The sequence below is a fragment of the Mesoplodon mirus genome (genome assembly GCF_964341445.2).
Source record: "Mesoplodon mirus genome assembly, chromosome: 7".
NCBI classification, from domain to species: domain Eukaryota; kingdom Metazoa; phylum Chordata; class Mammalia; order Artiodactyla; family Ziphiidae; genus Mesoplodon; species Mesoplodon mirus.
Window position 1 is genome coordinate 136,191,519 of NC_138983.1, and position 24,986 is coordinate 136,216,504.

The following is a 24,986-nucleotide window of genomic DNA, read 5'->3' on the forward strand; positions in this document are numbered from 1 at the left end:
TAGCTAGGGACAATTAATTGAATGCCAAGTATGTATCCAGCCATGGGACAAGTTCTGAAGGAGATACAGATGAGAATAACACACAAGAGACTTCTGTTTCAAATAGAGGAAAACAGAAATAACCAGAAGGCTATTTGCTGCTGCTAAATTATGGTTGGGAATTTAAGATATTGAAGAGGAATTCCCTGGCGGTCCAGTGGTTAGGATTCGGCGCTTTCACTGCTGTGGGCCCAGGTTCAATCCCTGATTGGGGAACTATGATCCTGCAAGGTGTGTGGCATGGCCCACCCCCCCACCCCAAAAAAAAGATATTGAAGAGGTATCATTAGATATATTTGGAAAAAGTTTCTAGTTGCAGGTGGAACTTGAATTTTGCCTTAGAGAACTGCAAATAATTAATTTAATTTTACAATTTAAAGGGCAAACAATGAGGACATACTTCTTCCCAGGAACCATGTTAAGCACTTCATGGGAACTCTCACATTCAATCTCACAGTATAGTTCTGAGCTATGTGTTATTATTATCTCTCTTGTGCAGGTGGCAAAACCAAGGCTTATCAAGGTTAAAGACATTTGTCAGAGGCCACACAGGGTACTAAGTGGTGGAGTTAAACTCAAAACCAGGGCTGTATGGCCCTTGGGCTGGGCTTATAACCGCCATCTATAGGACCAGTGTGAGCAGAGAAGGGAGGCCAGGGTAGGCAAAGTATATTTCTTGCACATTGAGTAAGTAGCATGTGAGGCTGAGTAGACCTTTGACTGGAAAGGTGAGTTGGGGCCCAGTTCAATTTATCAGGGGTTTTGATTGCCATTACATGGAATTTAACTTTATATCTGGATACTGGGGAGTCTGTGAAGGTTTTTGAGGCAGGAAGTGCCACAATAAAAAGCAATTTTTTAGGAAAACCTTAAAACCTGAAGATATGGAGACCAGTTAAAAAGATCTCTCAGCAGATGAATGGATCAAAAAGATGCAGTACATATACACAATGGAATACTACTCAGCCATGAAAAAGAATGAAATAATGCCATTTGTAGCAACATGGTTGGACCTAAAGATTATCATACTAAATGAAGTAAGTCAGAAAGAGAAATTCAAATACCATATGATATCACTTATATGTAGAATCTAAAATATACAAATGAACTTATTTACAAAACAGAAACAGACTCACAGACATAGAGAACAGGCTGTGGTTGCCCAGGAGGAGGGGGCAGGGGAGGGTTGGGCAGGGGAGAGTTGGATTGGGAATTTGGGATTAGCAGATGCAAACTGTTATATATAGAATGGATAAACAACAAGGTCCTACTGTATAGCACAGGGAACTATGTTCAATATCCTGCGATAAACCATAATGGAAAAGAATATGAAAAAGAATATACATATATATAGGTCTATATAGATATGTAACTGGATCACTTTGCTATATAGCAGAAATTAATACAACATTGTAAATCAACTATACTTTAATAAAATAAATTAAAAAAGAAAAAAAAAGATGTCTCAGTGCTCAAGGCATGAAGGCCTAAGGGCCTGAACAAGGTCAGTGACAGAGGGTTGGGGAAGGATGGGAAAGGTGTAGGACACTTTGGAAAAGAATGACCGTTCTTCATATCCAAAGATAGCAGGGCATGTGGGATTGGACAATAAATACCTCGGGGGTTATTTTGGTTTGATTTGAGTTTGAATTTCCTTATATTTCACTAAGGTAGAGAGGTTTTGGAGTTGAGAATGTGTATCCTTCTTTTAAGAAAAAGGCAAATGATCGGCTTCCCTGGTGGCGCAGTGGTTGAGAGTCCGCCTGCCAATGCAGGGGACGCGGGTTTGTGCCCCGGTCCAGGAGGATCGCACATGCCGCGGAGCGACTGGGCCCGTGAGCCATGGCCGCTGAGCCTGCGCGTCCGGAGCCTGTGCTGCGCAACGGGAGAGGCCACAATGGTGAGAGGTCCGCGTACCGCAAAAAAAAGAAAAAGGCAAATGACAAATTTTCTGAAATTATTTGACTTTTATCTAAATTAGCTCTAGGCTTGTAAGCGTTGTATGCCTTTGATTCAGTTCATTTCTGGATATATTTAAGTTAGGCCCTGTGACTAAGCTACTTTATATGGCTTATCTTAAAGCTTCTGAGATAAAGGAATTACGTAAGTTCAATATTTCATTCTGTTGTAGGACCGGTAATGTTTCTCAGGGAGCGAATAAGCCTTCGTTCTCATTTCCCCTGTTTTCTTTTCTTTTCTTTAGTATTAATTACAGCTCCTAGGTTGGGTACAGATCTTTCTTTAATAACCCAAGACTTTACTGAATGAACTCTTCTCCATGTCTTGGATGGGAAACGTCTCCAGTTCCTTTCTTAGACTTCCATAATGCTCTGTTGATACGCGTATCTTCAAGTCCTGTGTTTGCATTGCATGGGATGACAGCAGGGGGAAGCAGGGGACAGATCAGAGCCTGCTTGGAGCTCTCCGCAATTGCTGTCCTGTGCTAGCTTAAGAAAGACTCTGTGCCTGATTACAAGGATCCTGGGTGTGTGAAAATACTACCTCAGCTAGGTGTGAGAAATTCAAATGTATTATTACTAATGATTTTCCTAAGGGCTAAAGTGTTCGGGCCAAAAATAATTAGAGTGAGCAACAGAGCTGTCAACAAATCTCCCGAATAATGAGATAGCAATTAATGAATGGGCTCACTGTTCTCTTTGGCTCTAAGGCATTAAGCCTTTCATTTTAAGTCATGATGACTAGTACAATATTGCTCATTTATACCTTTATTTAATAGTTATTTTTACCTCTATTTAATAGTTGTTTACTTTTCATTTCTTTTACTTTTAATTTAATATCAAGTCTTTTGTTTTAATTAAAAACTTCGATGAGTCCATCCCCCACACCCACCCCATTATAAACATTACAAGCAAGAATGATTTTGATGCTTTGTGACTTTCTCAGGTCCTTTCCTGTGATAGGCCCCATAATTAGGGTCCTAATAGGCGTTTTGATGGTGTTGAAGATGATGATGAGTTATCAGTGTGCTAGATCACCCAATAAGACAGACCCTTTGATGTTTCTGTGACTTCATGTTGTCGGGCCGGCCGGCCAGTTGTTCTCCTCGGAGCCCTTTTCCCCTTTGAGATCCAGAAGCATCAGGAAACACCTTTCACCTTACTTTTTTAGCCAAACCTCCAGGATGTCATGGGAAGTGCCCCACAGAACTATTCCAGGCAGCAAGCTTCCCTTTCTCCAGCTGTCCAGAGATTTCAGATGAGCAATGTTTGTTGCTCTGCTGAGCCCATTTCTCACAACTTGTATATTAAGTGCATCTCCCATCACCTTCAGTCTCTCTCCCTTCTCCTCAAGAAAGACCAGATGCTTGCAAACCATTTCCCAGATCACACAGCACTGAGTCCTGGAATCTTCTGGCTCCTTTTCGTAACTAAATTGTTCAAAGAGTTGTAAACTAAGGAGGACTGTGTCCTTCATTGCACAAGATACGTTTGGACAAGGCATTTATCAAGACTTGTTTTAATAAACTCTTCTCCCCTCACCCCAACTTTTCTTTGTTCTCCTCCTCCTGCAGGAAAGAGGCCAACAGGCCATTTTAGGTCTTCTCTGAAGCCTTAGCTGACCCTAGATGGTTTTGAAGTAAAAGTGTGGCTGCAGACCCACTAATTTCCCTGAATCGCCCAAGGATGCTGTTTCTGGTGACTCTTTCCTCCGGGGTCTGACCTCCCCTGGGCTCTTCTCTCCCTTCTTAGGCTGAGTCCACACCCAGTTTCCAGTTTCAGAGATGTGGGTTTTTTGCACATCTCCTGTCTCTTGTTGCATCTTTGTCTGTGGGAAGGATTGGAGTAGTTGCGCTGGCTGACCTCCACGTGGATACTCCATTTGGTCTGCAGGTGGGTTCAGAGCCTGGGCTGGCACAGGGGGTAAGGCTGGAGGTGCTTTTTAAATCCTCACGTGTGACTCTGAGCTGGGCCTCGTGTCTCTCAGTGCTTGGGAGTCATGCCGTGTCTGGGTCCTACATTGTTTACCAGCCTTGACAGGAGGTGACACTGGTGTGGGGACAGTCGGGTGTGGCTAGGGGTGGAGGTAGGAAAGCTGGTTAAGAAAGAGCAGCAGGGCTTCCCTGGTGGCACAGTGGTTGGGAGTCTGCCTGCCGATGCAGGGGACGCAGGTTCGTGCCCAGGTCCGGGAGGACCCCACATGCCGCGGAGCAGCTGGGCCCGTGAGCCGTGGCCACTGAGCCTGCACGTCCAGAGCCTGTGCTCTGCAACGGGAGAGGCCACAACAGTGAGAGGCCCGCGTACCGCAAAAAAAAGAAAGAGCAACAAACGTTAGTGTGTGGACAGTAGAAAGAACAGCGCTGGGGATGGAGAAGTTTGTCGGGACAGGCCCTTCCTACACGAACATTCTCAGAAATTCCTCAGGAGAAACGAGCTGCCTCAGGGTTTCTGAAGGATTCTCTTTGGCTATAATGCCCAGAGATTTTTGAAACTAAGGATCCTATAGATCCTTGCTAGTTAAAAATAAGAAGAAATGTAGTGCCCATCAGCTGTACTTGGAGTTGGCGTGTTGGGGCTAATTATTTCCCCTTTGAACTCTGACTGGCCACGTGCCCTAATCAGTAAATGAGCAGGTTAACAAGTGTCGCCACTTGTTTGTATTTAATTGCTACCTTAGAAAAGTGACAGCTCGAACCTGACTCTAATACTTTCGCTATAGACCTCAAAATATAAAAGACCAACTGTGGTTCTTCCTCTCCTCTGTGAATGGATGCTTGCCTTGAGATATTGGTGGGATGTAGACTGGCTGCTGTGTGAGGCTATTTTGGAGGCTTTTGCAGTGTCCTAGGAGAACACCCATCCAATGTCTTGATTTGTACTTTGAACAACATTACCACACTCCTGCCTTCTGCTGGTCCTCTGCTGAGCAGTGGGATAATGATGTGGACGCAGTGGACCAGAGACGGACCCCCCTGTGCTCTGACTCACTCTCAGCTCTGCTTCCTGGACGGGGAAGATGATCCCCTGGGGCAGCCCTCACCTCAGCTGTCAGATGCGTGATGAGAGAGGGAAGGCAGGATCTGGCCTCAAAAAAGAACCTGGGGTGCTGGGTAAATGGCCTTCGGGGTTGGGCCCAAAGAGAGCTCATGCCTGCAGGATAAAATGTGTGTTAAGCTCTTCTCATTGGGGCCTAGAAGTTGCTTTTGTCAAAAATCCTCTTTTCTGTGCTGAATCTGAACAGCAGAGATGAATACTTTCCGATTGTTGGAGGGCTGTGGACCTACTGCAGAGTCGCACTGAGTCTGCACTGGTAGTTAGTTATGCTTTGTGTGGGTTCTGTAGTGTTGACAGCAGGAAGGGAGATGTTCTGGGAAGGAGTGTGCCTTCCCAGGGGTCCTGGCCGGATGATACTATCAGCCTACATGTGTATTGCCCTTTTCAGTTTATAATAGTATGTATGTAAAGTAAAATATATCAATTATTACATTGACATTTGTATAATTCTCCATTTTCTGATTAAATTTCAAAATCTTGTTCTAATGTTCATCTTATTAAATAGGCAGAAAAGATCCTAATTTTAAAAAATATACATCCGGGCCTCCCTGGTGGCGCAGTGGTTGAGAGTCCGCCTGCCGATGCAGGGGATACGGGTTCGTGCCCCGGTCTGGGAGGATCCCATATGCCGCGGAGCGGCTGGGCCCGTGAGCCATGGCCGCTGAGCCTGCGCATCCGGAGCCTGTGCTCCGCAACGGGAGAGGCCACAACAGTGAGAGGCCCGCGTACGGAAAAAAAAAAAAAAAAAAAAAATACATCCTTATTTATTTACTTATTGTATTGAAGTATAGTGGATTTACAACATTGTGTTAATTTCTGCTGTACAGCAAAGTGATTCAGGTATACATATATACCTATTCTTTTTGATATTCTTTTCCATTACGGTTTATCTCAGGATATTGAACTACATACGCGTATTTTAAAAATCTGTGCTTTTGTAAATTTACTTCAGTTTAAAAAATATCTGTGCTTTGAAGTAATCTTGGTAAAATTCTGCACTGCTATTTATTGACCTTATTTTTTTTTTTTCTGTTAATAGAATGACAATTTCTGAACTGATAATCCTGAGGTCAGAATTTAGTGAGGAGAGGGAGTATTTATTTGTGTTTGTACAACTTTTCCACAGCATTTGTTAACTTTCTACCAGCTGGGGAAGTAAATTTGACTAACTGGGAGAAGCAGTATTGATATATATATCTCTAGGAATAGTTGCAAGTTCTATAAAAATGCCTCTCTACTTCTCACATGGTCAGTGGGGAAATGGCTCATGGAAAATGAGAAAATACCTGGGCATCTGGCTACAAATTCGAGTTCTCTGCCCATGTGTGTGGCTTGGCTGAGTTCTTTGGTCTTGGTAATAGGCCCATTATTTCTGTGTTAGATGGATTTCAGAATGTCATACTCATACTTTGTTTCAACCCAAGCTGTTCCCCAGGAAACACAACTGTTTGTCCTCTTTTTCTTGCTGGACTAAAACCATGGTGCCATCTTTCTTCCAGGCAAAGCAGAGCCTCTCCAAATAGGACCTCCTACATCTTTTAGGAATCTGTGAGCTTCACTGGTTTTTCTGTACGTGGGAGTGTACACAACTTTTTTTGGTGTCTATATTTCTGTAGATTTAAATTTTCTACATTGAAACATGTTGCCTTCTGTTGGGAAAAATTACTGTGATTTAAGAAGAAACAAAAATTCTATATCCTTTGCCTGTCTTTTCTGGGGAGGGGGAATAGGGTGCTGAGTCATGAAAATTATGAGGTCTTACTATTTTTATGCCATGTGAGCCAACGCCAGTACCTAAGTCACAAGCACACCCTGAAACAGGCAGAGGGTTTGAATGGTGCATGAATGTACATCAACTGTCTGGAACACTAGAATGTCAGAAAGGAAAGTCCTTGGGAAGGTGTATTTTAGGATTTTGAAAGGTAGCATGATATAATTATGAGCATGGCCATGAATCAAACAGATTTCTGTTCCGATTCCAGATATGTGCCCTCGTCATTGGATAATTTTTTGTGAGGAGTGAAAGAGATATGGTGTGTGCAAAGTCTAGCCCATGGTGGTGCACAATAAGCTTTCCTTCCTTTGTCCCTTCCGTTAGTCCATCGCCTTGAGATTATGGGTGGAATTTAAGGGACATGAGATTGACTTAGCAGCTTGTTGAGCCTCCCTTCTTTTGGAGAGATTGACCCTTTCTCAGACCCTTACCGTAGGGTGAGTTATTATTTTTTCATGAACAAATCAATGCCAATGTTGTGGGCCATTGAGCTGTAATATAGTCAGAGGTCTACCCTTACTTCCTCCTTCCCTCTTAAACATCTACTAGTCCAATTTAGGAAAAATTTCCAAGCAGAAGTCTTTCAGACTGGCTGGTAAAATATCAGATTATTAGCTGTTAATCTCTAACATGCTCAAGCTTCCTAAAAAATGGACCACATGATTACAGCCATCATGGAAAACAAGTATGGAAGTTCCTAAAAAAATTAAAAATAGAATTATCATATGATCTGACAGTCCCTCTTCTGAGTATATATCCAAAGGAAATAAAATCACTATCTTGAAGAGAAAAATGCACCCTTATGTTCAGTGCAACATTATTCATGACAGCCAAGACATGGAAACAACCTAAGTGTTTGTTGACAGATAAAAAGAAAAAGAAATGTGAAATAAATAAATAACTATTCTGTATGCAGTGGAATATTATTCAGCCTTGAAAAAGAAGGAAATCCTATAAACAGGACAAAAAGACAACCCTCAGAATGGGAGAAAATATTTGCAAATGAATCAACGGACAAAGGATTAATCTCCAAAGTATACAAACAGCTCATGCAGCTCAATATCAAAAAAACAAACAACCCAATCAAAAAATGGGCAAAAGACCTAAATAGACATTCCTCCAAAGAAGACATACAGATGGCCAAGAGGCACATGAAAAGATGCTCAACATCACTAATTATCAGAGGAATGCAAATCAAAACTACAATGAGGTATCACCTCACACTGATCAGAATGGCCATCGTCAAAAAATCTACAAACAATAAATGCTGGAGAGGGTGTGGAGAAAAGGGAACCCTCTTGCACTGTTGGTGGGAATGTAAATTGATACAGCCACTATGGAGAACAGTATGGAGATTCCTTAAAAAACTAACAATAGAACTGCCATACAACCCAGCAATCCCACTACTGGGCATATACCCTGAGAAAACCATAATTCAAAAAGAGTCATGTACCCCAGTGTTCATTGTAGCTCTATTTACAATAGCCAGGACATGGAAGCAACCTAAGTGTCCATCGACAGATGAATGGATAAAGAAGATGTGGCACATATGTACAATGGGATATTACTCAGCCATGTAAAGGAATGAAATAGGGTCACTTGTAGAGACGTGGATGGACCTAGAGACTGTCATACAGAGTGAAGTAAGTCAGAAAGAGAAAAACAAATATCATATTAACGCCTATATGTGGAATCTAGAAAAATGATACAGCTGAACCTGTTTGCAAGGCAGAAATAGAGACACAGACGTAGAGAACAAATGTATGGACACCAAGGTGGGGAAAGGGGGAGTGGAATGAATTGGGAGATTGGGATTGACATGTATACACTAATATGTATGAAATAGACAACTAATGAGAACCTGCTGTATAGCACAGGGAACTCCACTATGCTGTACAGTAGAAACTAACACAACATTGTAAAACAACTATACTGCAATAAAAAAAAATAAAGAAAAGAAAAGGAAGGAAATCCTGCTGTTGTGACAGCATGGATGGACCTGGAGGACACCATGCGAAGTGAAATAAGTTAGGCCAAGACAAAGACTGCATGACCTCCTGTTATAGGTGCAGTCTAAAATCGTAGGACTCATGGAAACAGAAGAGTGGTTGTGGAGAGCTGTTAGTGGGGGTGAATGGGGAGATGTTGGTCCAAGAGTACAAACTTTCAGTTATAAGATGAATATGTTCTGGAGACCTAATGTGCAGCATGCTGAATCCAGTCAACAATACTGTATTGTATACTTGAAATTCCTTACGAGAGTAGATTTTAAGGGTTCTTATCACACACACAGAAAGTAACTAGGTGAGGTGATGGATGTGTTAATTAGCTGGATTGCATTCATCATTGCATAGTGTATGTATATATATGCATCCAATCGCACATTGTATACCTTCATTATATACAGTTTTTATTTATCAATCAGGCCTCAGTAAAGCTGGAAAGAAAAGGAGAGAAATTGCAAAATCCTAGAAACTTCCAAGGTTAACATTTACCATGTCTTCTCAGATTATTTAAATCATAGTGCTTTTCACACTGGGTTGCAGACTGAAAGAGTTAACCATTAAAATAAATAGACCACATGAATGAGGAAAAATAAGTATCTGAGGCCAAACAGTACTCAGCATTTTGGTGGCTCTTGCCTAGAAAGGCAGTACAGTGACGTGAACAGCACATTTGTCCTTTCCTCTGGAGGTTTTTTTTTTTTTTAACATCTTTATTGGAGTATAATTGCTTTACAGTGGTGTGTTCGTTTCTGCTGTATAACAAAGTGAATCGCTCTGCTGCTAGTTCAGACATCGACCTTCTGTGTGACTTTAACACCTTATCCCAGCAAAGGCTGGGTTAGAAAAAAATAACCTCTGTTTTGTTATTCAATGTGTCATTAGCTGTACATCACATAGCCTCAAAGTCTTAATTGTGCATAGTGAGACTTATGCAGAGATAGTCTTTTGCCTTTGTCATTACGATCTGGATCACCTAAGAGGATATCAGATGAGTAATTAGTTCATCACTCTGCTCCCTTGTGAACTGACAAGATTTCGTAGTACTGAGGAGGTTTACGTGCAGGCAGGCATTAATACTCTTTCTCTTAGCTCACTCGTTAAATTCAGCTAATACTTGTTTAGCTGATACCATTTGCAAAGTATGGGAAGTACATTGTGGGAAACTGAAGTATAAGACAAAGACTTTACAATTGAGTTGAGAAATGTAAGAGAGACTCAACGGTGTCTGAGTGTGATATTGCTGATAAAGTCATTGCATCTTGGTACCAAAAGGGACCTTAAAACCCAGCAAACTCCCCCCATCTACCGATGAGGGAAATTCAGAGAAAGAGAGACCTCATTGTGGACTGAAGCTAAAGCAAGCTGAATGGCATTGTTGAGGGTAGAGTTGGATCTTAAATAGACAGGACGTGGCTCAGTGCAGGGGGCATCTTGCTGCAGGGAACAACTGTCTTTGGTCCTGGTTGGCCAGTTGGGTGCCATGGTCCACATGCTTCACATTCACTGTGTTGCAGAATCTTATCACTGTTATTCCTACTACTACTCCTTATGACCTACAAGAGCAAGACTCAAACAAATAAAGATTGACGTCTGTTGTATAATTTTCCCGCTACTGTTTGGGGGTACACTCGTTGCCATTCAATCTTAACACCTTGAGTAAAAGAGAAAGGAGAGGAATTCTTTCATTCTCTCCAACAAGAGCCTTCCCCCAGATCCAGTGCTCCATCCTCCTATCTTCAGTAAGTAGATTCCTCCAGAGTTTGAGTCCATTTTGCAACATAGTTCTGTGTCCCTGGGCTGAGTTATCTGCATAAGTTTTAAGGGCACACTTTTATCAGAATATAACGGGGAGACTTCCCTGGTGGCACAGTGGTTGAGAATCCGCCTGCCAATGCAGGGGACACGGGTTCGAGCCCTGGTCCGGGAAGATCCCACATGCCACGGAGCAACTAAACCCATGCGCCACAACTACTGAGCCTGCACTCTAGAGCCTGCAAGCCACAGCTACTGAGCCCGTGTGCCACAACTACTGAAGCCTGCATGCCTAGAGCCCGTGCTCCACAACAAGAGAAGCCACCGCAATGAGAAGCCCGCGCACCACAACGAAGAGTAGCCCCCACTCGCCACAACTAGAGAAAGCCCGCGTGCAGCAACGAAGACCCAATGCAGCCAAAATTAAATAACTAAATAATTTTTTTAAAAAAGAAAATAGTGGGGTACCAGGAAGAAGAGATTTAACCATCGAAATCACATGACTGTCTGCATGACATGGAGGCATCCTGATGGAAACTGCCTGCATTATGCTGGTCAACACAGCAGAGAGAGATATTCTGGTCATTGACAGTACTTGGGGGCCTTACCAGACACTGGTTTGTTTGAGAGGCCTCCAGTTTACTGTTCTGCCTTCACGTTCCAGCAGAGAATTTTCCCACTTGTCCACACTCGGCAGAGCCAATTTCGACATCAGAAGTTCTGTAGATATTCTTCAGTAAGGCCCAAATGCCTTTTCATCCTGTGTTTTTTGTTTTGCTTAAAAACGTTTCTTTTCGGGACTTCCCTGGTGGCGCAGTGGTTAAGAATCCGCCTGCCAATGCAGGGGACACGGGTTCGAGCCCTGGTCCGGGAAGATCCCACATGCCACGGAGCAACTAAGCCCGTGTGCCACAACTCCTGAGCCTGCGCTCTAGAGCCCGTGAGCCACAGCTACTGAAGCCCGCGTGCCTAGAGCCCATGCTCCGCAACAAGAGAAGCCACCGCAATGAGAAGCCCATGCACTGTAACAAGGAGTAGCCCTTGCTCGCCATGACTAGAGAAAGCCTGTGCACAGCAACAAAGACCCAATGCAGCCAAAACTAACTAACTAAATAATTTTTTAAAAAAAGAAAATAGTGGGGTACCAGGAAGAAGAGATTTAACCATCGAAATCACATGACTGTCTGCATGACATGGAGGCATCCTGATGGAAACTGCCTGCATTATGCTGGTCATCACAGCAGAGAGAGATATTCTGGTCATTGACAGTACTTGGGGGCCTTACCAGACACTGGTTTGTTTGAGAGGCCTCCAGTTTACTGTTCTGCCTTCACGTTCCAGCAGAGAATTTTCCCACTTGTCCACACTCAGCAGAGCCAATTTCGACATCAGAAGTTCTGTAGATATTCTTCAGTAAGGCCCAAATGCCTTTTCATCCTGTGTTTTTTGTTTTGCTTAAAAAAATTTCTTTTCGGGACTTCCCTGGTGGCGCAGTGGTTAAGAATCTGCCTGCCAATGCAGGGGACACGGGTTCGAGCCCTGGTCTGGGAAGATCCCACATGCCGCGGAACAACTAAGCCCGTGTGCCACAGCTACTGAGCCTGCACTCTAGAGCCCACGAACCACAACTACTGAGCCCATGTGCCACAACTACTGAAGCCCGCACGCCTAGAGCCCATGCTCCGCAACAAGAGAAGCCACCACAGTGAGAAGCCCATGCACTGTAACAAGGAGTAGGCCCCGCTTGCCGTGACTAGAGAAAGCCCATACGCAGCAACGAAGATCCAGTGCAACCAAAATAGGTAGATAGATAGATAAATAAATAAATTTATAAAAAACAAATTTCTTTTCACAGTTAGTATCTGGCAGGTTTGTAGACTTTTACCTGTTTCTTTTTATTCTCTGATTAGAATCTCAGCTAACGTCATCCTTCAGTTTAAATGACACTCTTTCAGGTGGATCCTCACCACCTGTACTTGGTTAAATCCTCTTGCTGAAGTACTTCTTCCTTAACTGCCTGCTGTCTATCAGCTGGGCTGGGCAAGGACCTGGTCTGCCTTGTGTACTCTTTTATCCCCAGTTCCTGGCATAGTATCTACACTAGGTGTTCCATAATTTGTTAAACTTAATTGAATTTTACTCTCTTTTATCCCACTTTGTTTCTAATTCTTTGCAAGCAAAAGCAAGCTATAGAGAATATATTTAAGCCAGGATTAGGATGCATAGAGAGACAAGGGAAATTAAATTGAATTTAGAAAATTACATTTTGGCATGAGATGTTCTGAGTTTGGTGGATGCTTCTCCTCCTGGGTAATCAAGAGCTTGCCTGGGACCCACAGGGCCACTTGCAGAAAGTAATCTCCTGTGGCTTTTCCTCAAAACCGCCCAGGACCCTGGCACAACACACATTTTCCCAGCCTGCCTTGTGGAGATTCCTATACCATGAAGATAGGTCTGGAAGTATCAGAGAAGGGGAGAAATTTTCAAAACTTACGTCAAGAGATTTCCTAGTGAGTAACCTTGTTGGAAGTGTATCCTTGAAATTCTCTGGCCATTTTCATTGACCCTGTGTGCTTACTTCTGCTGCTTGCTTCTTAGGCTACAATGTCTGCCTGGTTTATTGGTCTTATTTCCTTTTCCAGTTCCATTGATGAAGATGTACCCCAAGACCCAGTCTTTCATCCTCTGTTGGTCTAAAGTTTTTCTTCTTGGGAGACAAATTCTACTTTCAACCCTTCAACTCTTGTTCTGTGTAAAATCCACAGACCCATCTCAGAGTCCTTCGGGGAACCCTAGTTTGTGACCATCCAGGCTTGCCAGGAATCATCACTTCAGTGTCTGATTTTATTGCAAACTAAATAAGCCTCTGCGAGCCTTATCTTTTCTACCCAAACATTGTCACTGGGCAGAGGAAGAGGTGCTCTGATCCCAGCATTTACCGCTGAAGTCTTTTTTTTAAACATCTTTATTGGAGTATACTTGCTTTACAATGGTATGTTAGTTTCTGCTTTATAACAGAGTGAATCAGTTATGCATACACATATGTTCCCATATCTCTTCCCTCTTGCATCTCCCTCCCTCACACCCTCCCTATCCCACCCCTCTAGGTGGTCACAAAGCACCGAGCTGATCTCCCTGTGCTATGTGGCTGCTTCCCACTAGCTATCTATTTTACGTTTGGTAGTGTATATATGTCCATGCCACTCTCTCACTTCATCCCAGCTTACACTGCTGGAGTCTTGAGTCCTCTGGCACCTTCTATGTGTCTGCCCTCCTCTCCCATCACAATCTAGTGTTTCTCCAGGTCCTGTGGGTTCTTGCTTTCCCCGAAGAACCCCGGCTCCTCTTTTCACAACCAGGCACTGTACGCTCTGGAATGCAGCAATCCATCCTGAATTCCTGTAGGTCTTCTGCCACTCAGCATTTGCCACACAAAAACTTCTTTGTTTTCTTATTTACCTTTTATTGTAATGTCTCATGTCTCCAGTGCGATAACTAGCTTCTGAGGACAGAGATGAGGAACCGCTTCTCTTCCCGTCTCTAGCAGTTAGCACAGAGCTGAGTAGCTACTTGGTAGAGTTCACAGATGATGGTGACAGTGAACTAGAAGATTTCTCCTGGTCAGCTTTGCGTAGCCTCTGTCCCTGTGACAACAGGACCTTAACTAGAAATTATGAAGGATAAGGGCCGAGACAAAGGGATGGTTTACGTTAGCACAGGAAACAGGAGTATGATTTCTTAGTGAATAGAAACATCTCTAAAATTTGGAAAGTTAGTGCTTTTTGACTGCTGGAAAAAATTACTGCCTTTTTGGGTATAGTTCTTCATTGTTTAAAACTTTTTTAATACTCATTATCCAATGTGATCCTTCAACAAGCTTGGGAGAAGTATTATTAGTGGCATTTTTTAGAAGAGAAAACAGAGGTTTGGAAGTATGGTTTAACCAAGGCCATGGAGCCCAAAGGTGTCAAAGGTGTCAGAATCACATCTCCAGCCCCAGTCTTCTGATTCCAGGTAAAATCAGTTCAAGTCAGGCATGGAGTTTTTACTAGGAAGATGCACTTTTTAATTCTGTCCTAAAGAAGTTTGCAGTCTAGTGAGAAATAAATGGGTAAACACATTAACTCTTGCTCCAAGGTTTGAATTAAGTAAGGGTTAATAAGGACACAAACAAAAAGCTGGGGGTGCATGAAGGTGGGAGTGATTAATTCGGTCTCTGTACTAAACAACAGCTGTTCTGGAAGCTTTCTGTCCATGAGTGGTTATGAGGTATGGCTGAAAGCAGGTGTGGGTGTATGGAGACAACAGAATGGCCAGGAGGAGAAAGACAATGCCATTTCCAGTGTGTTCTTTGGCGGAGGGAGATGTGGAGTGGTGATGGCTAGAGGGTGGATGGTGACGTTTGGGTGGTAGGGCATTTCAGGCAGCATGGGAAGGACCGTAAACCTATCTGCCAGGCTGGCTTAATTGATTTCACATAGCTCCCAGTGCAGCCCAGCGTTTTTGTGGGTGTCTATAATTTTGAGGACATTGCAGGTTGAATGTGGTAAGACCGAGCTTGTCTCTTTGCAAAATCAAGACTCTGAAAAGATGGCGTGATGCAGTCAAGCCTACTGTCATTACTCTGGTCTCCTCTTTATTTCCCAAATCTTCATTTTTCCAAATCTTCAGAAATGCTTTCATCCCTTTATTCATCAACCTTTGTGAACCTTCTTCAGTTTTTAATTTAACTAGATGCTTATTCCAGAGTCTACATTATGGCAGTCGCGTGTGGATTTTGGAATAAGTTTATTTCACATGTTTCTAATTCATTTACATTTAACTCATCAACATGCCCACCCGCTCTTTTTTAATGAGGTAATTTATGGCTAAAATGTTTTGTCAGCCTTTGAGTTGGCCTCTTAAAACATTTTCTCTTTTCTTTAGTCATACAAAGCCATAACCTGTAAAGGGGGCACGTATTCCATTAACTCTTACTGGGCTAGAAACTTAGTGTATCACAAAGTTAAAAGGCTACTCAGCCTCGTTCTATTTCCTCCCTTCCTTGACATTCTTACAGATTATGCATATAGACAAACAAGCACTGAACTTTCATGTCTGGTTGCTGCTTACCCTCAGCTCAGCCTTTCCTTAGTCCACCTCCAGCATACGACCAGGCAAGTCAATTTTAACCACCCCATCTCTGTTTTCTCTGCAGTGTTTAGAAATTGACTTTGGGTACAGTCCTGTGTCCCACTAACTTCATCCTTCTTTGCCTACGACTAATCTTGGGAAGGGCTGTGAATTGTTTATACAGGTCTGCAAAACCACAGTAGTGATTTCTGGAGTCTTGATGATTTTAAAAATGGGGGATGTCTGGCCTGGTTAGCCCTCCCACCGATATCCTTTAGCTCCCTTGTTGCTGTCAGGGCATTTGAAGACCCTCCTTTGGCAAAGAGAAGCTAGCAGGTTCTAGTGCTGCTTCATCTTGCTTTGCATACGAATGCACAGAGGGTAAGATGCATATGCATAGTTCACATAGTAGGTTCACAAGTAGGTCTGCTTTCTTGATAAGAAACTCCGCCTGTTTTCTTTTGGCTCATTCACAGAGCATCAAACCACTAAAGTGAAAAGTGGAAAGGAAAGGGAACTAACAGTAGTGAAATGCCCACCAGGCACTTCACATACCTTAATGCATTTAATCTTCCCAGTAAGATACAAGGGGGAACTATTATTAGCCCTACTTTACAGAAGAGGAAATTGAAACTAAGGAAGTTTTGATAACCTGCCCAAGTTCACTCCACAAGTCAGTGAGGTCCTGTTCTTTCCACTGCCCCAAATTACCAGCCAATCTGCAGGGATGTGAGCCAATGGGAATAATTCGGTGTGGATGGTTTTATGATTTTTCCCAGGAAACTCAGCCAGAGCTACCCAGTTGTTCCACTGAGTCTTTCTTTCCGGTTAACCATCAGGAATACCATCTCGACCTGTGGCTTTGTGTGTGTTGCTTGTCCCTTGGAAGCTTTCTGCGGGTATACAGGTCACACATTCCCGGGACATGAATCAGTCAAGCAGGCAGCTTAGAGATCCTTATCCCCTCAGACATTTGGACCTCACTTGTGTCAACCGGAATAGTGGGCGTGGAGAGCCATTTTGGGGACCGGCATGTTGGAGCAATGGAAGAGGAGCCCCCAGGAGGGGTGTGGAAGCCAACACTGTGCTTTGGGGACTCTGCTCTGGGGTTCACGTCCAGCTGTAACTGGGGGGACTGGCCTCCGTGGGGAAGGAGGACTTACGTTGGGGAGATGTGCCTGGAATCTGCCACCCTGGACTGTGCCCGTGCTTGGCCCAAGTGCGTTCGTATGCGTGATCTACACTCAGTTTGCAGAATCCACGTGACGGAAAATTCTGTTTAGCCTCCCAAATGGTCTGCATCTCCACGGGCTCCCTGGGATGTCCCTGGGCATCAGCCTACCACGAATGTGCTCAGGTTTTCTAATCCAAAAACAGATTCTCAAAACGGCCAAACATTTGGCAGGCAGCTATTTCTAGGTATACGATACACACAGTTATGTGATATCCATCCCACAGCCAAACATTGGTTAGGGGGGTGGGTTGAAGGAAAGCAGCTATTAGAAAATGCATTCACTGTGGTCATGTTTACACTCCTTTTGTCAACTAAAAATGTTTAAACAAAGTCTTTGGTTTATGACAGTCATGACTCCCTCTCAGTAGCAGATAATGTGCTTGAATTTCACAAGTGTATGTAAATGATCCAGGGTGGCGGGACAGCTGTCTTTAGTCAACATTTTCACATAGTGATAATTCTCAGGAAAAGAGAAAGACATACTTAATACATAGTGTTATACATTATTTGCCTTCTCAGTAACCCAAGTCCCCCACCCCACAATGTATGAGCTAATTTATAATTTCCCCCCTATTTTTAAAATCTAAATTTGATTTTTAGCCAAAGTATAAATAGATGGCTGGATTATCTCATAGTGCTTTTGTGAGAATATCAGATGGGGGTGTGTAAGTGCTTTGTGAAATGAAAGCTCTGGGCCGATCCTATTTTGTTGGAAATCGGGTCATATTTTAAAACAAGGAAAGACATAGAGCAGCTGGCGAGAATATGTTTGGTCTCACTTTTGTGGTCCCATTGGTTTGCCTCTCAGGATACGCAGTGCTTTGCTGCACACACATTACCCACCCTGTGTCCTGGTCCAGCCACGCTTGTTCTTTCCTTAGGGACACATGTCAAATACTAAAACCTCAACACAGTGCTTCACTGCAATTGTATTTATTTACTACAATGATGGTCCTCCTGAATCCTCCAAATATTTATCAGCCTCACAGTGCCCTTGTGGGTGCGTCTCCAACATCAGAAGGTGCTCTCTGCCACTGGGGAGAGGTGCAATTTTGTCACTGAATCTGCATCAGAACATTGGGTCAAGATTCCTGAAACTGCAGACTTTGGTGATTAGAATGTTGCCTTAAATCACTACCATTCTTCTGAAGTTTTTTGTTTTGTTTTTGTTTTTTAATGAAGGTTTTCATTGGGTTTAAGCTTTATGGAACCAAATGGCATAAATCTCCAAAAGCCATTTTTAATTACCAGCAATTTCTCTCAACCTACCAGAGAACAGGATTATCAAGAGAATCATCTTTCCTTATAGTAATCTATAAGGTCAATGGAAGTCTAATAAATTTTCAGTGGGATTTGCCTTTTAAGAGACTAACAAGTTGATTCTAAAATTCAACTGGAAAAATTAATTAATGACAATAGCCGAGAAAATTTTGTAGAAAAAATAAAAAGGGGAAATTTGTTCTGCCAGATAATAAAACTCCCTAAACCCTACAATAATAAAAGTGGAATGGTCGTATCATAGGACATACATTAGTTCAGTAGAATAGAGTCCAGAAACAGACACATGCATTCATGATGTAACCCGGCTATTTCTAGGGCCCCATATGGCCCAGTATCTATAGAATTATACTCAAAGACAACAGAAATCTGATTACAGAAGCCTTGAACAGGAAGATCTTTAGTTTTACTTAAAGGAATATATTCAAGGGTTTTACCCAGTACACCCCTAAAATGTTTTTCAGAAATCCTCTCAAAGTAGCCTTCACTCTCCCCAGAGTTGCAGACTCATGGTGGCCTCAAAAAAATCTGCCCCCCTCTCTGATCCACCTGACTTCCTAACTCTTCCCTTCCCGACCTCTCCTCATTCCACACACCCACTGCCCTCACATAGAGGCACCTCACCTATTTATAACCATCCTGACAGAGGGCAGCCCTTGGGAAGGGTGGTTCTTGTCCCAGTTTGGCTGCTTTTCTAGAAAGCAGGAGATTCTCAGACTTCTGGTGACTAAAATTCCCCAGTAGACTCTCAGAATTCTGATAAACAAAAATTCCCAACTTCATTTCTTTGGGAACTTAATGTATCTTAAGGCTGGAATTTTAAGTCATGGGCTAGTCCATAAAGGGTTTGGGGGTTGTTGGCTATCCATTTAGAAAAAATAAAGTGACATGTTTATATTTTACAAAATAAACACTTTGTAACTATGTGTTTCAGTAGATTAGAATACATTATTACTAGATTTGGAACATATATATGTCTGTATATACACAGGAACAATTATGGAAGTTTACCTCTAAGATTTGGGGTTGAAAACTGGGAGGGGAGACTTCTGTTTTATACATTTCTGAATTGTTTTAAAATTCTTTTATAAGAAATTGTGCTACTTTGTAATGAAAACAAAATAGCAGTATAAGAAGTTTTTAGATACTTTAAAAAATATATTATAACTTTATTCTTTTTTTTTGGCGGTACACGGGCCTCTCACTGTTGTGGCCTCTCCCGTTGCGGAGCACAGGCTCCGGACGTGCAGGCTCAGCGGCCATGGCTCACGGGCCTAGCTGCTCCGTGGCATGTGGGATCTTCCCGGACCGGGGCATGAACCCGTGTCCCCTGCATCGGCAGGCGGACTCTCAACCACTGCGCCACCAGGGAAGCCTCATAACTATATTCTTTTTTAAATTAATTAATTAATTTATTTATTATTTTTGGCTGCATTGCGTCTTCATTGCTGTGCGCGGGCTTTCTCTAGTTGTGGTGAGCAGGGGCTACTCTTTGTTGTGGTGCACAGGTTTCTCATTACGGTGGCTTCTCTTGTTGCAGAGCATGGGCTCTAGGTGCATGGGCTTCATTAGTTGTGCACGCAGGCTCAGTAGTTGTGGTTTGCACGCTCTAGAGCGCAGGCTCAGTAGTTGTGGCACATGGGCTTACCTGCTCCACGGCATGTGGGATCTTCCTGGACCAGGGCTTGAACCGGTGTCCCCTGCATTGACTGGTGGATTCCCAACCACTGCACCACCAGGGAAGACCTAGGTTCTTTTTTGGAGAAGTAGCATTTCATAATGTATAAAGATCCAAAACTACTGTCCCAGGTATCCTGATTTTCTCATTATAAAATATCACTTTTTTTTAAATTAAAAGAATCCACGACAAAAACCCTCAAGTGTTAGCCTTGGCTGGAGAGTCAGTGGAAGTCGTGATTTATTGTTTAACAGCTTTGTGGTTTCTACTGGGCCTTATTAGACATGTAGTCAAAGAACAAGAGAAGTTATCTCTTTTAATAACTATGACTGGGGTCCAAAACAGAAGCATGGAAATGAGTAAGAAGAGAAATGCCAACCCAGAGGAGAGAGAGCTTGCACGTAGCACCTGGGTGCTTCTGTGACCTTAGTTGGTTTTAACCCAGGACGAGTGTGAGTGATGTTTGGCTCTGATGCTCACCTTGCCCTTGTAGTGAGTTGTCAGGTCTGGGCTGAGTCCCAGAGGGCAGCCACAGAATCTTCTCTGTTTTCATCAGGTATCAAGATGGGCTTGGGATGATGTGCTTTTGTGACATTGGTATATTAGAGTTTGAAAAATTCTTCGAGGTTACCTACTTTTACTCACTTGTACAAATGACAAAACTGAGGCCCAGAGGGATAAAATGATTTCCATAGGTAATGATGGTGACATTTTAAACCCAATACTATGGAACAATGAAAAGGAAGAGCTTTTTCACTTGAACTTTAAAGTATAAGCAAACAAAGGATGTTGCAGCCATCAACCATCAGCCACTATCTCTCTCCACCCGGATGGTGAGCCTTGAGGGAACTCAGGGTGGAGACAAACGGGCTGCCCGGCTGCCCGCTGCCAAGCCCTCGGCCACTGCAGCCGCCCCCAACGGTGCCCCCTGAGGGGACTCAGGATGGGAAGGAAGAGGACACTGGCCCCAGAGAGCTGAGGTGCACATCAAAGGAATGATTTCAGTGAGCCCAGACTCTTTCTTCCCGTACATAGAAAAGCACTAAATTCATTGACTTGAGATGTCTGGTTTTCTTTTTCTCTTTTCATTTTTATTGGAGTATAGTTGCTTTACAATGTTGTGTTAGTTTCTGCTGTACAGCAAAGTGAATCAGCTATATGTATTAATATATCCCCTCTTTTTTGGATTTCCTTCCCATTTAGGTCACCACTTAGCACTGAGTAGAGTTCCCTGTGCTGTACAGTAGGTTCTCATTAGTTCTCTATTTTATACAAAGTAGTGTATATATGTCAATCCCAATCTCCCAATTCATCCCACCGCCCCCCTCCTCCCCTCGGTATCCATACGTTTGTTCTCTACATCTGTGTCTCTATTTCTACTTTGTAAATAAGTTCATCTCTACCATTTTTCTAGATTCCACGTATAAGTGATATTATACAATATTTGTTTTTCTCTTTCTGACTTATTTCACGCTGTATGACACTGTCTAGGTCTATCCATGGTTCTGTTTAATTAACAGAATTAATCTTTTGATGTTCTGACCACCTGGTCTTTGTTGCAAAAACTCCTGTATATCCCAGTGCCCCCTCACCTCTTCAGAGCAGTCCCCCAGAGCTATCTGAGAAGCTGCCTCCCTGGCTTGAAGTCCTCAGAAAGTCCAAAAATATAAAACATAATTCTCAACTTTTAGGTTGTGCAATTTTTTTCAGTCGACAAAGGACAGAACAGATTCTTGGACAGAAAAGTTCTCTTGCCTTGAAATTCCTAAAGCAGAAGAGGCACAAAACTAGGGTGGAGGCCACCACACCCCCTACCCCTGCACACCCGTGACAGACATTGCTAATCAACCTCAGCTCGAATTCCTCAGCCAGGCTATGACCCAGCCTGAGAATCCTCCTTAACACAGTGCCAGAGGCAGCCAGTGTAATGGATCTGAATTTTCATGTGAATTAAAATCTTTTTGGCCCCCTCTTCTAAATGATGCATCCGTGTGATTCATGATGTGGTAACAGCCCTGGACTTCAAGCTAGAACCTGGTTTGACTCCTGAGTCTGCTTGTTCCTAGCTCTGTGACACCATCAAGTCCCTCAGGCTTTCTGGGGCTGTTTTCTTGTCTCTGAAATGAGGGAGTTGAATTAAATAACCCTTAAGCATCCTTCCAGTTCTGAAAAATGTTGCGATTCAAGGTATGTAGACTTCTCAGGAAGAATTTATAGTTACAACCATGTATTTTTATAAAGACTGGAGGTGCTTCTCAGGTGCATTGTATATTACAGATCTGTTTCGCTTCCTTAAGTACGTGTTTCTAGCTTTATCTGAGTACTTCTTTCCATCCGCTCAGTGCCATTGACCCGTATCTCTGAAACCAGAATTTAGGGGTTCAAACGGGAGAGATGGGGAAAGATTCACTTCAAACCAGACCAGGCTGAGCAAATCTGCGTGTGCCCTGCCCACCCAGTCTTCCCCCATTTATACCTCCTTGTGAACAGGAGGCCCTGCCAGACAGGTGGGTCTCGGCCTGGGGTCCTCTGAGGGCCCCTGGCCCCCTTCCCCCACTGCTCCTGTGCGACCTGCCTCCCTGCTTGTCTTCCAGGCCCCGCTTCCCTCCGGGCATATCCTCTCCTCTCGGTGATAACCCGACAGCCCACAGTCATCCCCCACCTGGTCCCCACTGCCCCGGGAATCGCCCAGGCTCTGTCCCGTCACCCGGCCGCCGAGGCCACCTCTGCTGAGGCTGCGGGCGAGAACCACGGCAGCAGCGAGTCGGAGACGGAGCAGCCCACGCCCCGGCAGAAGAAGCCCCGCCGGAGCCGCACCATCTTCACCGAGCTGCAGCTCATGGGCCTGGAGAGGAAGTTCCAGAAGCAGAAGTACTTGTCCACCCCAGACAGGTGAGGACACGGGGAGGGGACTGTCTGCCGGGAAGGCCCTTGAGAAGGGGGACTCCTTTGTGGTTCTCGGCGTGGGACAGAGAGCCACAGGACTGTTCTAGAGTGTGTGCAGGACAGTATGGCAGGAATCTGTCCATCCCTCGGCTCATGCAGTCTCAGCCTGGGTTTAACAGAAGCCAGCCCACGTGAATTCATCTCAGCCCGGGCCCCTGCCTGCTGCTGAATTTATACTGCTCACTATATCCCTGTATATTAACTTCTCCAGTACAACCAGCAAAGTAAAGCTTAGCCAGTGCTTACCCAGGCTGTCAGTTGGGAAACAGGTTTGGTGTTTAAAGTCACTTGCACTTAGGGTCAGACGCAGTGGGACTGGACCCACAACTGGGGTCCGTGATCTCCTCAGGCTCCTCCCCAGCCTCCAGCCCCCAACTGGCTCAGTGGGTCGGCCCGGCTCCTGCCTGGACGCGCTGGATTGACGGGACTGTGGAGCTGTCAGATGTCTTGCTGGATTTGACAGATAGCAAGTCAGAAGCATTTGGCTGAGACCTAAGAGGACCTGGATGAGGGCCCCTTCTTTAAACCCTTTTGAGATCCCAATGAGGGCAGCTGTGACCCCTGCTTTACTCATAGGCTTCAATACCTCCCTGCTTTCTTTAATTTAGCATCTTATCAAAAAAGTCACTGCGAGAGTGTGTGTTTTACCTTGTCCTTCATACTCACTCTGGAATGGCTGAGCTAATGTGTGATCCTATTTATTGGGAGGATTTTGCAGGGACTTTTTCACTTCTTTTGCTCCCTGCCTTGTCCATATCAGGTTTGACCCTACTCCTATTAAAGAGGAGGGAAGGAAACTCAGATGCATCTCTTAAGCTGTTTTATTAGCTGTTTGACCAAAATTTAAGTGGGGGGGGGGAAGGGTAAATTTCTGGAGCCAGAGTGAGTCAGGGGCGCATTTTTCCCAAGTGAGCTCACCTCGTTTGCTAATGCGATGGCAGAGCAGACTGGAAGGGAACTTGTTTACCGATTCAGTTAGTTGAGCACCCACCGGCTGTGTGCCAGGCACTGTGGCAGGGATTATGGGTCCAGAAAGTAGCAGACAAGAGACCTGCTCTAGAGGAGGTCACAGGGAAGGACGAGGCTGCGTCAATGACATCACGACGCCGGGTGTGGGTGCCGGCGTGTTCCCGCGGGCTGCAGGAGCACAGAGGTGTTGCTGAGTATGATGGCGGGGGCTGAGAAGCCTTCTCGGAGGAGGCAACCTCTTCAGAAGAGCTTTCATCCCAGGAGGGAGAGAGCCCTCCACAGAGGGAGCGACACATAAAGGGCACAGACGGGCTCGCCGGGGCGTGCTGAGGGCCCTGCAGGTGGTCGGGCGTCTCCAGCTTCAGGTGTGGAGGGGGGCGCAGTGGGAGATGAGGCTGCAGAGGCGGGAAGGACCCTGTACGTCTGGCCAAAGATTAGGGACTTTGTTGTGTAGGCCGTGCGTCAGCAGCCATGTGGAGCTGGAAGCGACGTGGCCAGATTTACTTTTCAAATCCTCACATTGGTGGCACCACAGGCGACTGTTAGGGAAGAGACGGAGCAGGGAAAGCAGGTAGACAGAATCCAGGGAGGGTCACTGAAGACCTGAATTAAGGTGGGAAGAGAGAGGAGAGACTAGATCGGAGAACAGTTCTGAAGCTGGAACAGACAGATGTTGGCGTGAGGAAGAGAGCTGAGAATTCTGTGGTTCCTGGATGGGCCACCAGGTAAGGCGGACAAGCATAATCTGAAGCTGGAAGACTGAGGACAGAGTGGGTTTGGAGGGGACTGTGTTCTGTTTCGGACGTGAGCAGTTTGGGGCACCTTCGGGCAGACGGTGGAGACAGGTCTGTGAACTGGGGATTAATAAATGGGATCTCTAGGTATCGAATGGCTCCTCTGGTGCCCCCAGCGTGTAATGGAGAGCCTCATGTACTTGTCACCCAGGAAGGGTGGGCACCCCGATGTATGAATCAGCATGCTCGGGTGACGTTTTAGGCCTATTTTGGAAGTCAGCAAATCTTTTTCGCAGAAACGCTTGTTCTAAATAAACCTCCTGGGGCTTCCTGATACCTGCCCAGGCACCTCTCAGGTGAGCTACGCGGGCTTCATCCACTTGCTGGGGGAGGAGAACCCTCTGGTGGGCGTGGAGGCTGCAGCCCGAGCCGCCCTGCCAGCTGTTCCTCAC

At 44.4% G+C, this 24,986-nt stretch overlaps 1 protein-coding gene across 1 annotated transcript in view; it reads left to right on the forward strand.

Annotated features, from left to right (window-relative positions):
• Positions 1-24,986, forward strand: part of BARX2 (BARX homeobox 2) — a 69,585-nt gene that overhangs the window by 32,511 nt on the left and 12,088 nt on the right. Inside the window, exon 2 of the mRNA XM_082626853.1 lies at positions 22,480-22,777. Within this exon, the coding sequence (XP_082482979.1) occupies positions 22,480-22,777 (298 nt within the window). The remainder of the gene's footprint in view (positions 1-22,479; positions 22,778-24,986) is intronic.